Raw genomic sequence first — 16,943 nt, 5'->3', positions numbered from 1 at the left:
TTTACAGTGTCCCCAATTAGTGCTCCAGCACTAGGACGACTAGACACGTAAATAATGTTCCTTTAATGTTCCAATCAGGATGTTTCAGGCTTTTCCCTTCAAATCTCTGACACTATTGCTAGCAATGAATGACGAATGTAAAAAAAACTTTGCAAGTGCATTTTACACCACATTGCATTCTTTGCTGTCTTCTAGCTTCCTGCGAATTTGAGATTATAATTATGAAGAAAGAGAGCATCTGAATAAATTTCCAGTTTTCTGTTTAACCAATTAATAATAATCTGGATTGTTGATAGACAGTTTACATCACATAACTACTTGGAATGTCGGCACACAAACAAGTACAAGAATCCCGGGGCATGGATTCAGGATGACATAGCCCTATTACCGGTAGTTTACATGTACCGATACTTTCAGTGTATTCATTACATACCCAATCCCTTAGAATGCCAATTAACCACACCTCCTTTATTAAATGCTGCTTTACTCAACACTGCTGCTCCCTTCATTCTTTTTTCGCAGAATCGTGCACTAACTTACGAACAGCTAGTTACGTACTAGTTTTCTACAGCTTTATCTAATGCCTGCATGTCTGGCATCCAGGTGTGATAGAGTTCTGACTGGTTATGAAATCACTCCTTAAGATCCAGCCAGCCTATGAACTTGGACTTGTATGAACCAAACCATAACTCGTCACCTTCATCGTGTATCTCACTGACATCAGGAACAACGCTGCCAGTTGGATCATGCAAACTTCTTATAATCTGACCATTTTCATCCAGTTCCAGAAGAAGGTTGTGTCTTTGACCAATGTAAAAACTTGTTAACCATGGCAAAGAAAACACCTGAGTACATTTAAGAAAAGAGTCAGTGTTCTAATACTGTAGGGTCATATGCTTTGCTGCTCTCCTAAAATCACTAAACTTCAGAATATACCTGTTTGTGTGCTTAGTTACCTGGCCAATGAATGAAAGTGAGGCTAGAGTTGACATTGTTTTGATAGAAGCCTAACTGTTTTTTAAAATTTAATGTAAATTCCAACTCATTAGCAAGAAAACAACATCATTGCCCCATTGACCCCTGAGAGTGACACTTACATGTGATTGTAATAGATTTTACTCTGTCTAACACCAGATGATTCTGCTTGTCTATGGTGCTTGAGATGTGAATGGGTGAACATAAGAAAAGGAGGGAGGTCTGTGTCATAATAGGATCAACTCCAGCCTCACTTTCATTTGAAGGCCAGGTAACTAAGCAAATAACTGAAAAAAGGTCTATTGAACTCATCCAAAAGCAAGTTTTGTGCAAAATTGAGGTTGTAGGAGGTTGAGGAGGGCAAATGTAAGACTAGTGTGTCTTGCCAACGTTATTTGAAAGGGTAATAGAACTGATGTTGCAGTTCACTGTGCGAAATTTGGGCACCATTTGACAACAACTTAAATTTGACTCGTGTGATGGCTATAAAGCAAACTGTGTTTCTCAAATGTGACTAAATAGGGTAGAGGTGCTCAGTAAAGTATATTCAAAATTAATTCTCAAGCTAAATAAAACTCCATTTTTTCTTCAGACAGTAAGGGACAACTTGCATTTTGCTAAGTTATTTTAATTAGCACTTAGGTTGTTAAAGGAAAACCTCTTGCACTACTCAAGATCTAGTTCAAGGGATAAAAAATCGTGTTATTTTAGTTACCTTAAGTATGAAGTTTTTTGCTCTGGGGTACTTTGCCAACAGGTCAATCATTTCTGTTCGGCTCATTGCCAATCCCACCCAATATCCCCCACGGCTGCTCAATCGTATGTTATCTGGCAATCCAGGTAAGTTTTGTGCAAACACCTCCCATTTGCCTTCATGTTCCCCTTTGATGTAATACCTTCACAAACAAAAAGGGAAAAAATACCTAAATGCTCAGTCCACACTTTACACTTCACATGAATTATTCAAAATTGATGCAAAACATAAAAATAATAACAACAATATTGTTTCTGAGGCCTTCCACGTCGTTTTGCAAACAGAGAATAGGGACCTTTAGATTCTAGGACGAGGACGAGAATGAGTACAAGATTTGACTGCCCGGCTTTAGCAAAAATTCTGAGAAGATTTATAACCCGGACGATTAATCTTACGCTTTGTTAGCAGTGTAGGTTCCTCAGTTATTTTTATTGCTGGTAACTTAACCTTTTTTGCCGATAGAAAATTGCCAAACTGCTACCGTGTTGTTGACTTGGTTTGACACGACAACATTCTTGCAAAACCTCGTACTAAAATGACGACGGTATCACGTTTTCCCTGCCAAAATGATGCTGGTTAGCGCTCGCTCACTGTTGTTCATTGAGAAAATCTCATACTCATAGTCGTTCTTGTCCTAGAATCTAAAGCTCTCTAATATGACCTCAACATAAGGCAAGAATCTTTTTAGAAAATTTAATGATGCATGGTATTTTCCTTAGAAACAATATTTCTAATGGGTTGGACAATAATTATTGGCACTGGAGTTGATACATTGTGAATGTATTAACTCATCAATACAATACAATACAATGCACAACACAATGTAGGATATCTGAAATGTGCACACTCTACACTACAATATTACTGGTTTAAGAACTCAAGTGAAGCTATGATCTTCGCAGTTATGAGCACAATTTTTGCAATTGCGTAGAGAAGCCTGAAAAATTCAGGACTTCAACGGGGTCTGCCTGCAAGCAGGCTCTCTCTTTGTGGGGGGAGTGAGAAAGGGAGAGCCTGCACACATACCTTTGAATTTAGAATGTTGCTTCCAAATTTTGGATGCAAAATACTGATTGGCTGAAATTAAATTACGCGCTAACGTCATCACTGACCAGCTTTCTGATGACATGAAGAGCGAAATGACGCATAACAGAGATGAGGTGATTAGAAATACATAAGAGAAATTATTAAATTCTCAATAATGCAGTTCCAGCTTTCTCATTGGTTCACTGGATCTTGTTTACCAGCCATTATACCTGGTAAAGTCACTGCTTATGAACCAGAAGGCCCATCAGGCCGGCGCTTACCTCCGGTTTCCGTAGCATGAAGTGACTAGGAGTAGTTATACTCCCCCATGGATGGGATGCAAGTCCATCGCACAGTTACCCCCAGCATTATGCCGGTACCCATTTATACACCTGGGTGGAGAGAGGCACCGTGAGAGTAAAGTGTCCTGCTGAAGAACGGAATGTTCCCGGCCAGGTCCCGACCCGGACCACTCGATCCGGAGTCGAGCGCACTAACCATGAGGCCACCTCGCCTCTTACCATTATACCTGGGTTTGACCTTATAATTATGGAAATGAATGCAGCAAATGTGCCTCTGCATAAAATCACTTTCCAATCGTTTCTTAAACTTAAATAAAATTTAGCAAAACTGAAGGTTGAGAATTTAATAAAACAATTATTCCATTCCCCCTTGTTGGATACGAGATTGGTAATCGCCAACTTGGCGCCTTTTTTGGCTATTTACCACCTCATATCCAACGTGGGCTCATGAAATAATTGTTAAATAGCAGGCTATGTTATAATTTGAATATTTTTAATAGGCGGAGCTACCCATGTTGTGTGCACAGGTAACAAAAAAAAGTTAACAAGAAAACCATGTAGGTTAGATATGAAACAGAACAGCAGCTAGCTTCAGAATTTTGAATCTGAAATCTAACAAGTTTTGAACATGTTTAAATTAATACCTTCTATGTCAACTCGGATTATCCAGGAGTGTTCCAGGACTGAAAAAATCTCCCGGTCTCCCATATGGGTCACCAAATCTGACCCGCATAAAGTGACTTTGCACCTTTTCTCTGCTGTAAGCTATCATAATTTTAATTTCCCCAGAATCCACAAGTTTCTGGCTGTGCCAACTTGTGAGTGCATTAATTTTATACAGGATTTTAATCCTATGGCGGGTAAGATTTGTCTTCCATACAGAAGGAGCTGTTATGCTACCACCCCCGGGAATTTAGGCAGATTAGAAATCATATGGTTCAAAAGATGAAAATCATTCCTCTCTGCCCACTTTTCCAGGTGTGCCTTGCAATTTGACATTTTGTGGGAACCTGGTCAATTTTTTTGTTGAGGTTAGATGGGGAAGGGGGGGGGGGGGGGGGGGGAAGATTAACCCCAGATCTCCAGGAGTTGACATCTCTGGAATACTAGTAAAAGAAGGGTGGTGATGTGTTTTTGTGACAGAACAGGGGCTACAGACTTCTTGAAATATTGGTCTTTTCGAAAGACCTTGGTCCTTGGACTTTATATAGAAATGTTCTTTAACCCTTTGGTGTCCAAACCGGCCTAAACTGGCCAGACTTTACTCTGTCTAACGCCAGAGTATTTTACCATTAATTTAAACTGCTTATTATTTCACAATTAATATATTAAAGTAAAAGGATACTTATGCAAAAGCATATTACAGTTTACAATAGTAACAAAAGTGTTGAAGTTTATGTACAAAATGTGAGTATTCATACTTAATTATCCTTGCTGATGTAGTTTCTGCTACAAGGAGATGGTCTCCTTCAGGAGACAGTTGGACTCCATTAGCAAAGTACAGCCCTTCCAACAAAACTTCCAGGTCTCCTGTTTTTGGATGATATGCCATTAATCTTCCACTTGCTTCTTGTTCAAACACTGCATAAGCCACTTGTCGTCGCTGCCATTTGGTACTTGAATCCGTGAAGTAAATGGTCCCATCACGGCCTATGTCTAAGTCATTAACAAATCGAAATGGCTTCCCATTTACACCTGGTGATGGAGGCACAAGTGTATTAACAGTTCTGGCTCTTGTGTTCACTTCAAGTAAACCAAAATAAGCATCTGCAACTATGAGATTGATTCCATATCTGTCAAAACGCATCCCTAAAGGACGACCACAGGTTGGTTCAAGTTCTGGAGTGCCTGTAATGCAAGGAAACAAACTTTTTTTACCTTTGATTAACCCATTGACCACCTCCATTAATGAGTAAAATTATCTGGCATTAGACAGAGTAGAATATGAAGTCCCAGTCCTAGGAGTCAATGGATTAAGAAAGTATTAAGCATTAAGACAAAAGGTAGCCTGTGTCGCACACATATTCACAACTGTCTAAATTTTTGGGCTTAGAAAAGCAAGAACTGGAAATGTGGCAGGTGGTTAGCACCTGTGGTTAGCGCCTGTTCGGAATACAGACGACCCGCCCCCAACAAGTCTCCTGTTGCCTTGCAGGGCGGTCTTGGTTGGTCAAATGCTAAGGGAGTAAACCCTGACAGAAAATCAGTGTGTGGGCCCCGAAGGCAGCTGGATGGCATACTCATCACCTTCTGGCAGCTCCTGCATCCTGGTGGGTCTCCAGCCGTCTTGACCTTGTCTTGCTGCTGGGTCAGGCTCGTCGAAATGAGAGAGTGAGGCTGGCTTTGCGCAAACCTACCTTACTTTAAACAAAGTCAAGCACAAATCATCTCTCATCTTTCATCTCGCATCATTCATTCATCTTCATCCTCCCAAAGTCCTGTGGCGACAGATTAGCGATGAAACGACAGGTGTGGGGCACACTGGCAGTCGTAGCCACAGACCTGCGCACAGGCAACTCAGGCCATTGGGTCGTTATTCACTGACTGGAGCAGAAGTGGAGTCCGGCAGCCATCTGAGTGTCTGAGCAGCCCTCTTCAGGATAGCACTGCTCACCTCCCTGGCATGAGAAAGGGGCTTGAAAAGGTGCCCTAAACATTGCCTGCTCCTCACCTTTCCTTGCTGGCTTACTGCTGTTGACAGGGACCCCCTCAATGCGGTCAAAAAACAAAGAAAAGTGAGATTATACCCTTGAAAACAGGCACGTGGAATGTCAGCACACTACTTGATCAGGATGACTGAGACATCCCTTCAAAGAGGAACTGCGCTCATTGCCGATGAACTCGCCAGATACAAGACTGACATTGCCGCCCTCAGTGAGACCAGGCTGGCAGATGAGGGAGAACTAACAGAGAGGAGTTCAGGCTACTTCTTCTTCTGGAGTGGATGAGCGCCCGAGGAGAGACGCGAAGCAGGAGTTGGCTTTACCATCAGAACCTCTCTCGTGAGCAAGCTAGCCCGCGCCCCGAAAGGGGTGAACGACCACCTTGCGACCATGAGACTCCCCCTCTCCTACATGTATGGAAAGAAGTTTGCCACCATCGTCATCAGCTATACACCCACCATGACCAACCAAAGACAGGTTCTATGAAGACCTCGATGCTGTCATCTCCGCTGTTCCAGCTTCTGACAAGCTCATCATTCTTGGTGACTTCAACGCAAGAGTGGGATGTGACAGCAGCTCCTGGGAAGGTGTGCTGGGCAAGCATGGGACAGGCAAGTGCAACAGCAACGGCCTCTTGCTCCTCCAGACCTGCGCCAAGCATGACCTCCTGATCACCAACACTGTTTTCCACCTCCCTGCCCGGAACAAGACATCCTGGATGCACCCCCGCTCAAAGCATTGGCATCTGATAGACTATGTCATCGTCAGGAAGAGGGACAGGCAGGATGTGAGGATCACCAAGGCCATGTGTGTTGTAGAATGTTGGACAGACCACCGTCTCATTGTGTCCAAGCTCAACATCCACGTGCAACCCAAGAGAAGATCGCAAGGCAAGAAGGCACCAAAGCGAATTAACATCACCAAGCTGAAAGACTCACCAAGAAAGTGTCTGTTGATACCTTGGAAGAATGGTTGGATGCCATCCCTCTGGACAAGCAGGACATTGAAGCAGCATGGACCTCTCTCCATGAGACAGTGTATAACACAGCCATGGAGTGTCTGGGACCCCCTACAAGAAAGCACAAGGATTGGTTAGACGAAAACCACTCCGACATCACACCCATGCTGGAGCAGAAATGTGCTGCTCACCTCGCCCACATCCAGGACACAACATCAACAGCCAAGAAAGACGCACTGAGGAGCATCCTCAGCACTGTCCAGCTCAAACTGCGCGAGATGCAAGACTCCTGGCTGAGTGCAACAGCTGACGAGATCCAAGGCTTTGCAGACAGGAAGGACATGAAGAACTTCTACAGCAGCCTTACGGAAGTCTACGGCCCCACCAGTGCAGGCTACTCTGTGCGGACTGCACCATGCTTATCACAGAAAAGGACAAGATCCTGCAAAGAGAGGAGGGTGGTACGGCCCTGACAGGCAAGCTTCTGACTCTCGTCCAGATCATGTGGGAGAAGGAATCAGTGCCGAAAGACTTCAAGGACGCGTCCATTATACACCTCTACAAAAGGAAAGGAAACCGCCAAGCTTGCAACAACCATCGTGGAATCTCCCTGTTACCTATCGCAGGCAAGATCATGGCCACAGTCCTGCTGAACCGCCTCAATGACCATCTTGAGCAAGGACTCCTACCAGAAAGTCAGTGTGGTTTCTGGAAAGAACTATTGAGATGGTGTTCGCTGCCAGACAGCTCCAAGAGAAATGTCAAGAACAGAATGCTGACCTGTAATCCACCTTTGTCGATCTGACCAAGGCCTTTGACTCTGTCAGTAGAGATGGCCTTTGGAGAGTCATGCGAAAGACGGACACCCTGACAAATTCACCACCATCGTCAGACAGTTTCATGATGGCATGCTGGCGCGTGTTCAGGACAATGGGGAAACATCAAAAGCATTTCCTGTCACAAACATAGTGAAGCAGGGATGTCTCCTGGCTACAACACTCTTCAGTCTCATGTTCTCCACAATGCTGTCTCATGCTTTCAGGGATTCGGTGGTCGGCATTGGTATCAAATACCGCACTTACCCCTCACTCTTCAACCTCAGGAGGCTCAAAGCAAAAACCAAGGTAAAGGTTAGCACCATCAATGATTTCTTGCTTGCTGATGACTGCACCCTCAACGCTGCCTCAGAAGCCAACGTGCAGCATAGGGTTGACAAGTTCGTAGAGGCCTGAAAACAATTTGGCCTGACGATCAGCACTAAGAAGACTGAAGTCATGAACATGGTGGACAAGTTCACCTACCTCGGCAGTACCCTCGCGAGACCCGTCATCATAGACGATGAGCTGAATGCCAGACTCGCTAAAGCGAGTGCCACTTTTGGCAGACTCAACAAAAAGGTCTGGAATCGGAGAGGCATCACAGCCGAAACCAAGATCAAGGTATACCAAGCTGCAGTCCTCACCACCCTTCTCTACCGCTGTGAAACATGGATAGTCTACCAGCGGCATGCAAGGAAGCTGAACCACTTCCACACCACCTGTCTTAGGAGGATTCTCGGCATCAAGTGGCAGGAAAAAATTCCCGACACCGAGGTCCTCATCCATGCAGACCTCCCCAGCATCTACACCATTCTGATGCAGTCCCAGCTCCGCTGGGCTGGGCATGTGGCTCGCATGGCAGACCACCGACTACGAAAGAAAATTTTGTTCGCGGAACTTTTAGAAGGCAAATGCTCCCAAGGAGGACAGAAGAAGCGCTTCAAAGACACCCTGAAGGTCTCCCTCAAGGCCTTTGGGATTGAGCACACTGACTGGAAGCAAGTGGCTCAAGATAGAGACAAGTGGCATGGAGCCATCAAGCGTGGCGCCAAAGCCTGCGAAGCGAACATGACCACAGCAGCTGAGCAGCGCAGACAAGTCAGGAAAGGCACCACCACACCAGCCACTGTCTCCATCATCCCTTGCCCCCACTGCCCAAGACTGTTCTGGGTGCCGATTGGCCTTACCAGCCATTTGCGGCCGCACAGAAAACGAATTTCTCATCACATCGCATCCGCTCCACATGCCCAATGCCGTCCTCCAAAATTGGCATCATCATCACCCTTATCATTCATCATTATCTTCACCTTCACCCCTCCATAGGATGTGTACATGTAGATGGTCCTCATCGTATCCATGGACAAACAACATTTAAGGGTTGGACTTTGCATTGTTATTTAGCACTTCATTTTTGCACTGAACTATGACTTTATATAAACATTGACCAAGGTTATGACCAACTGTCAATTAAATGTGAAGGCTTAAATGCTGGACTCCATCACATTGACTAAATCACCTTCAGTTATCAACTCCACTGTCTTAAAGAAGGCAATGGTGTGATTGTCATATGACTTGATAGTCAGCCAAAACCAGCACTTTGAAGCTAATTGAACAATTCAGCAATGTCTGTTATTTACCTTCTGGAGGTGTGTATTCATGGGAAAATTTGTGCCAGAGACCTCAAATTCAGCCCAAGGCCTGTAGTCAAGAAAGAGGGCAGTTTTTCAATATATGTGGACCACAGAAAACTAGTGAATAATATTCTCATTTTTTTGTGGATTAAACACAAGGCATCCCACTTAATTCTGGAAAAACTAATAGTACAATATTATTATCTATTTAATTCTATACTGCCTTTGATCTCACAAATACATGAAACAGACCTTTTTTCAAAAGGCAAACACAAAGTGTACAGAGTTAGTATTTCCTAAGACATGCAGTGAATCATGGGTGAGATAGAAAGATAACTCTCGCTTGCACTATGAGAAAAAAATCATCTCATTGCATTTCTATAATACAAAGCCTTTCTAGTCAAATAGGATAGGTGTCAGATTTTATTATTGCTCACACTCACCACAAGGTGGCTTGCCAGTTTGAACAACATCTATGACTTTGTTGTCTTCTAGTTTGACAATTCTGCCATCTGCTAAGCCAGAATAAAGTATGCCTAGAAATTAAAATATAATTATAATTATTATGAAGAATTATAATAATAATTCATGACTTTCTGTGAAAAGAACAACCTGCAAGGAGATTGTATTCAATAGGCCTATCAAGCTGAATGATGGTATTTTTGAAAATGGCCTATTCGGCGGGAATAAACACTGCCTAGCCTTGGCCCCGGGCTTGGGGTATAGAGACTAAGAGTCCTCTGGAGGATTAGGGTGGTCCCAATGACTGCAGAGCCCTGCGTTCCTCCCAACACACCCGCAATCCCAAGTGGTCTTTCACAATTAAAACCCTTGAACCAACCAGACAAAGACACCCAAACAAACAACCACCAAGAGCACAATTTTCGTCAACACCCAATGCATCTTCCTGATTTCCCTTGCAACAGGAGAGTAGTTGGTGATTTTCTCATCCTCTTTAGTCACCAAGTTCTTATCTCAAGGCACCAAGAAATTGACAACCGTCCACTCCTGAGCTGCTCAATCCACCACTGTGATAGTAATGTTCCACCTTCTGAGTTTGTCTCAATGCTCCTATTTCACCAGATCTCCCTATTCCCATCCTCTGACAGCCTCACCTGATCCTAAACCTCGTTATGCCACACATCAGCACACTTTACACCATACTCATGACAAAGCTTGCAGTACACCCTCAAACCCATCTGATCGTGCCTCCTCCGATACTCCCTCTCCACCAAACCAGTACAACCACTAATTGCCACATGCCCAACCGACTCCACCTTCTTGCCACACACTGCACACTGTCAATCCTTGTTTCAAAGCCTGCTCCTGAGCAGCAAAAACATACCTCTCCATCTATTTTTTCAAACACTTTTATATATTAATTTTTTATTATCAAATTATAAATATTCTTATTTCGGTAACATACCTCTCCATGCACTTCCCCAAATACCCAGCTCTAATCCACCACCACGACCTCTCATCAGCCACTTCACTGACATCCTTCATAAACTTCCCATGCAACTGCTTCTGTCGAAATGTCTCCTTCTCTGCCTTCTCCAGTAGCCTCTTGTACTCATGCTTTGTTTATCCCACCTGCAACATCCAACAACCTTCAACATCCACTTGTCACTCGCCTTGACAAACAAGGCCAAGTTCCTTCTCTTTCACAGAATCATGCACACTCACCAATCCTCTCCCACCATCCTCCCTCTTCATGTACAACCAGCTACACTCCCATTCTTGTGGAACTCCCCAAACATCGTCATCCTCTTGTTCTTCTTCACATCCATTGCCCTCAGCCAGTTCCTGATCACTCCAATCCAAAATCACTGTGTGCCTCGCCACACCTATAGTCCATGCATTTATTGCCCTAATTAAATTCCCACCATGCAATTTTGACCTCAAAAGTTTTGCCCTCCTCAAATACTATCTCCCTGACCAAGATCGTCGCTACATGGCCAAGGCTAGACAGATTGTCGGCATTTTGGAAGATGAGTGTGAAGACACACCCATCGGGTATCCCCACATCTCACCAGAAGAAGTAGAAGATGTACCCTCCAAGACCGCATCTGCCATGTTTTGCGTTCAAACGCGCCAGTCTCATCTGTACATGGATATGTTTCATGGCCACACCCCAGCCCATGTAACAATAGACAGTGGAGTCACAGGGAATATGATCCATCTCTCCCTCGTCAGAGAGCTCCATGTCCACATAGAGCGTACCTCCCAAGCCGCCCACCAAGCAGATGGCTCCTCACCCCTCAAAGTAGTTAGTTGGAGAGACCCCCCTCTCAATCACATGGGGAAGACACAATTTTGCCTTTGAAGGTCTAGTTGTGGAGAATGTAGACATAGATGTCCTGCCTGGCACCCCATTTATGGAAGCTAATGACATAGCAGTGTGACCCACTAAAAGGCATGTCTTACTTGAAGATGGTACAACCCTTGTCTATAGCTCACCCTCTCACCCACCTAAGGCAACACATTGGTGGGAGGTGAGTGCTCTCAACACTATGCCAGCCATACTTTGATTTCAGGTCAAAATGATTTTAACCTAGCTAGGTTGATTTGTAATTTCTTTGTGTCTGGTATTCATTATCATAAATAGAGACAAATAAATTAAAAATCAACCTATATTAACCTGTAGGTTAAAATCATTTTGACCTGAAATCAAATTTAACCTGCAAGAGAGACAAGGAGTCCCCCTTGGAATATTCCATGTTTGATAACCACTTCAACCAAGACTTCCCCATTTGACATCAACACAGTTTTAGCAGTAGTTGCTCATACTACCACACTACATGTACCTTCATGTTGTCAGCCACCTTCACTGTTTCCAACAAAGGCCTATCCACCCCATCACCAAACACCTGATCCTTTAAACCACACTACCTCTTCCTACATCCCTTTTAGTTTTGCTCATCTAGGAAACAACCTATTACCCTGCAAATGTCCATACAACCTCTCTGTCAAGATCCTAGTGAGTAGCTTCCTTATCAATGGCAAACATGCAATAGTTATTGGTCAGTAATTGCTAGCCACTTTTTCCATGGCAAGATCCTTCTGCAACACCATCCTTCCCTTTCCCATCATGTCTGGCACCTCACCACTGTCCAAACTTAAACCCTTTAAACCAAAACCCCCTTTCACCATTCCCGCTCTGAGTCTTCCAATTTGCTTTCTTCTGAATTGTATTTTCCACATCCTCCACAGCTGATGTTCACTTCATCATGCTTCTCCACACTACCCATCCTGTCCACCATGTCATCTACCTAACTAGGCACTCCATAATGTCTTTGTGTCCCCCACATTTGATTTGGGTCAGTTCCTTAATGAAAAACATTTCCTTAATGAAAAACATTTCATACAGAAGACAATCAAACTTAGTTTGGCATTTCTTATAAATTGAGAATTGACTGCTTAAACTAGAGGTGTCAATACCACCACGGATATTTTACAGTTTTTTTACCGTGTTTTTTTTTATATTTTACTGCAATGTTTTATAGTTAGGTAAGTTATATACAAAATCTCTTCTAATTAATAATCATAATCATAATCATAAACCCTTACAATACATAAATAATATATATAATGTAAAAAGTAAAAATAACAAGAATGCTACTGCACTCTTCTTTTGGAACCACAGATGACATATTAAGGTTGGAAACTAAAACTTTAATCTCCCTGACACTAAACTAAAACATGATCTCTATTTTGAAAGGTCTTTGGAATAAGCCGTTCATTATGTCTTACTTCATCGGCTAGAGGTTTTATTTGCAAAAAAATAATATTATTAGTTACCTGTGCTGTCAACTGCAAAGGATTCTGGGCCCACCAGCTGTTCTTCAAACAACCTCTTTGTTTTTGTTAAGTTGTTGTTGATTTCTAGTGCCCCTTCAAACTTTGGCATCTGTTGGAAACTACATTTTATGAAAATGAAAGTCAAGTAGAGAGTAAAATGGAAATTCAATACTACCATGCTCTTACTGAAGGTATTACACAATATTACACAAAAAGGGACTTTGGCAGACCCACTCAATGACAAGGCACCAGACACCAGACAAGGCACCAGAGAGTGGTGGAATGTTGCAGTGGTTCTCACAAAAGAAGTCCCTGTACAGCCAGTGCTTTAAATTGGGCTTCACAAACAACCCTTCTTGGTAGCATCTACCAATTGCAAGCACATCAGTGTTACGTTGTATTGGTAATTAATTCCTTAAGATACCAAACAGAATGACAAATATAGCCAACTCTCATGTATTCACAAACAAACAAGTGACAGTTAATGTATTTTTGTTACTTTATAGGCACTGGCTCCATCAACTTACCTAAAAGGTTTAGGATCAATTGGTGATGGTAGAAAAAAGAGCAGAACATCAAGAAAGCTCAAAACGAGAAAAAGCAAGGTAATGCACATTTCTGATACACCCCTGAATAAAAAAAGAACAAAAATTGCAGTCCAAATTAAGTTGTTGATACTATAACTTTAATTTGCATGAATTATTAATTAACTATCAAGCTTTCATGAATATAAAAATAACTTTTTTTGGGAGATCTCCTTACTACCAGAGAGGTATTGATCCCAGGGATATCTTGCCATAAAATATCCTTTGGAGCAATTGCAGAATACCCCGCATTTCTAGCTAAACTATGCAGCCGGCAACACGTCTACGTGGCTACTAGGCTTCTCATTTATTCATAACTCACTCAAGTTCTCTGGAAGGTGGCTACGCGTCTATGCAGCTACTCGAGTTGTAATTTATTCATGATTCACTCAAATTCTCTGAAGGGTGGCTACAGGTTTACGCAGCTGCTCGAGTGGTAATTTATTCATAATTCACTCAAATTCTCTGGAGGGTGGCTACGCGTCTACCTGGCTACTCAAGTTGTCTTTTATTCATAATTCATTCAAGTTTTCTGGAAGGTGGCGACGCGTCTACGCAGCTACTCTGTTGTAATTTATTCATGATTCAGCGAAGTTACTTGAGCTGTAATAACTGTTGATAAGCACTACAATAAGAAAGCTAACCAGTTTGAAATCAGTGCCTAGGCCTAGTAACTGTAGATAAGAGAGCAATAGGCCGAGACGATGTTCTTTATATCGATATGGCCATCCCCTTTTTTTTCTCCATTTAGCATCGTCTGACCGACCCAAATTTTTGGTATTAAAAAAAAAAAGGTAACAATGTTCTTAAACAATCTTTATGTCGCATAGGGGTTTCGGTGGTTGATCCTTTTTCCCACGCTCGTACATGTACCTGCCAACTCTCCCGGTTTTCCCAGGAGTCTCCAAGTTTTTCATCAAATTTCCCGGTCTCCCGGTTAAGCCACCAAATCTCCTGGGAACTACCTACCTTGGCTTTTTTCCAATTTTTTTTTTCACTAATTTCGTTATTTTCATGATTTGAAAAAAGAAAATAAAGCAAGAAGTGGATTTAGTGCTCTTACATGTATTTACTGCTTTTATTTGATTGGAAAACGTAAATCAGGGGGAGCAATCAAATTTATATATATTTAACGAGTATCGTAACTAGTCAGAAATAAACCAGTCATATTGCACGATACAGAGTACAAAACTGGCGCGGTTTTTGCACACTGTTTACATCTGATCTGTCGAAGCGAAGATGGCTAACATGGATTTTGATTCACTTCAAAAGGAATTCTTAGGCGCCCTTCCCTCGGGTTTTGAGGGAGTGAAAAACCTTGCTTAGCAGAAAGTGGAGAAGATTACTCCTCTAGCTGGCATCCAGCCATTTGCAAACACACAAGGTAAGCTACTTTTATGGGTGTTCTTTTGAAATTTGAGCGGGTTAGAGCTGCAAGTCACCATGCCAAATAGTTTCCATAAAACTTTACTTCTGAAAAATTCATGAACTGGAAACTTTTCTGATTTTCTAGTGCCTAAATTTTCCAATTCATGAATTTTTCAGAAGAGCAGTTTGTAAAAACTATTTTAAATCACTTTTCCACACAAGCACTGTTAATTTCAGACGTATTTGCCTTCTCATTATTGATAAGATGGCTTCCAAAACCATCATGATAAGATCTATTCAGGCTGCAAACTCACTCAAACTCATTATTACTCGAACTCGGCTTTGATAGATCTCACGCATTCAGACAAGTTTCCCACGCCCAACTGACAATAGTGAGTATAATTGCTTAAAAACCGATTAAATAGAAATTCAATTTTTTTCCGGCAAAAACAGTTGGTGAGTCCGGTTTTGAAGTCGTCAAAAATCCTTCTACACCCTTGGTTATCTTCGGAAGTCGTCGGGAAACCTTTGGCAATCGTCGGAAGTCATCGGAAATCTTCGGCGATCTTCGGAAACCTTCGGCAATCTTCGGACGAAAATTATCTAGACGCGTCGCCAGATTTTCGTACTCTGGGGGTTGGCAGGTATGCACGCTGTCTTAATTTTGAAACAACATCCATTTTTTCTGCTTGATTTTGGGTTCACGTCTTGTTGTTTTCCTGGCTTCACAGCTATGATGCTGGGGTACCAGGCCTCCGATTCCGAGACTGCTTATGAATTGTTTTTTTAGGTTTTTTTTTTTTTCAATCCAAGCGACCGACCCAATATTAGGAAAAGCATTCCACGCTAAACGAAAAAAAAAAAGGGGATGGCCTATTCAGGAATGGCTGCGACACTTGTGGTCAAATTTCACGGCTCAGTTCTGTTTTCTTTGTCTCACAAGTCTCAAGGGAGATTGCTTTAGAAAGCAAATAATATTAAAATTTAACCATAAAACCTCGTAGCCATGTGTGAATATATCGAACGCATTTCTGCGTAGCCAATGGACCAATTCGGCTAACTCAATGTTGTACCCAATTCAAATCTTTTGGGAATAAAGCGTTTTGTTCCAAGTATTTCCATATCATTTAAATGTGAATGCTTCATTGTCATGCAAATTCAACACACAAAGTATCTTAACCCCGACAGATTTGAATTGGGTACAACATTGAGTTAGCCGAATTGGTCTATTGTAAGAGCTACGCAAAATAGCTAGTGTTGCGGGGTATTCTGCAATTTAGCCTATCCTTTTGCTATAAAAGCTTTCACGTCTGTCCCTGTATGGCCCTCAATTCTACAGTTGATCAAAAACACAAACATATTGGTACACAACACGATGAAGGAATGAATCATTAAGACTTACATGTTCCCAGAGGGATCGAAGAAAGTTTCTCCTGCAACTGCAAGTCAAAGTTCACCAAACCAAAAACTGGGCAATCCTTCCCCACTGCGTGGCTATTACAAATGTAGCCTTCTGATTTGATCGGACTTTTTTTAAAGAACAACAAAGAGCTGTCTGTTGTGGAAAAGGACGCAGAGCCCTGTTTTCTTGTCTGTCACGCAACACTATTTGAACATTGAATATCAAGCATTTTGACACAATTGTCGCGATTGCAATCAAAGTGTCGCTAAAAATTCGGTGTCGGTTGTAACAATTCCCATTCAGTAATGGAGCAAACGGCAAATGAAAGTACATTATCGTCCATGTTGGTATATATTTTCTCCTACGATTACCTGTCACCCAATTCTCGCCCTACCCTGATTCGCCCCAGTCTTCTCCTGTCTGCCACGTTACCAATGCCACGCGCAAAGGCAAGTGAAGAGAAAGGATCATAGTGAAGGAAAATAAATGCTCTGTTAAAAAAAGTAAAAAAAAAACATAATAATAAATAAATAAATAAATAATAATAATAATAATGATAATAATAATAATAATAATAATAATAATAATAATAATAATAATAATAATAATAGTTATTTATTCATTCATTTCTTATTTAATGTTTTTGTAGGATATATATATA

At 42.1% G+C, this 16,943-nt stretch overlaps 1 protein-coding gene and 1 pseudogene across 1 annotated transcript; one reads left to right on the top strand and one right to left on the bottom strand.

Annotated features, from left to right (window-relative positions):
- Positions 1-44: 44 nt before the first annotated feature.
- LOC137980505 (adipocyte plasma membrane-associated protein-like) lies at positions 45-16,696 on the bottom strand. Its single transcript, XM_068827960.1, has 7 exons — positions 16,283-16,696; positions 13,456-13,557; positions 12,929-13,047; positions 9,571-9,663; positions 4,479-4,905; positions 1,691-1,871; positions 45-845 (listed from the first exon to the last, which is right to left on the bottom strand). Coding segments are annotated over exons 1-7 (1,137 nt in total). The 5' UTR covers positions 16,285-16,696; the 3' UTR covers positions 45-632.
- On the top strand, positions 6,170-7,910 carry LOC137979809 (uncharacterized; annotated as a pseudogene).
- Positions 16,697-16,943: the final 247 nt, after the last annotated feature.

This window comes from Montipora foliosa, chromosome 12 (genome assembly GCF_036669935.1).
Source record: "Montipora foliosa isolate CH-2021 chromosome 12, ASM3666993v2, whole genome shotgun sequence".
In the NCBI taxonomy this organism is placed as follows: domain Eukaryota; kingdom Metazoa; phylum Cnidaria; class Anthozoa; order Scleractinia; family Acroporidae; genus Montipora; species Montipora foliosa.
The sequence above is the reverse complement of the archived record's forward strand: the minus strand, read 5'-3'. Positions and strand labels throughout refer to the sequence as shown.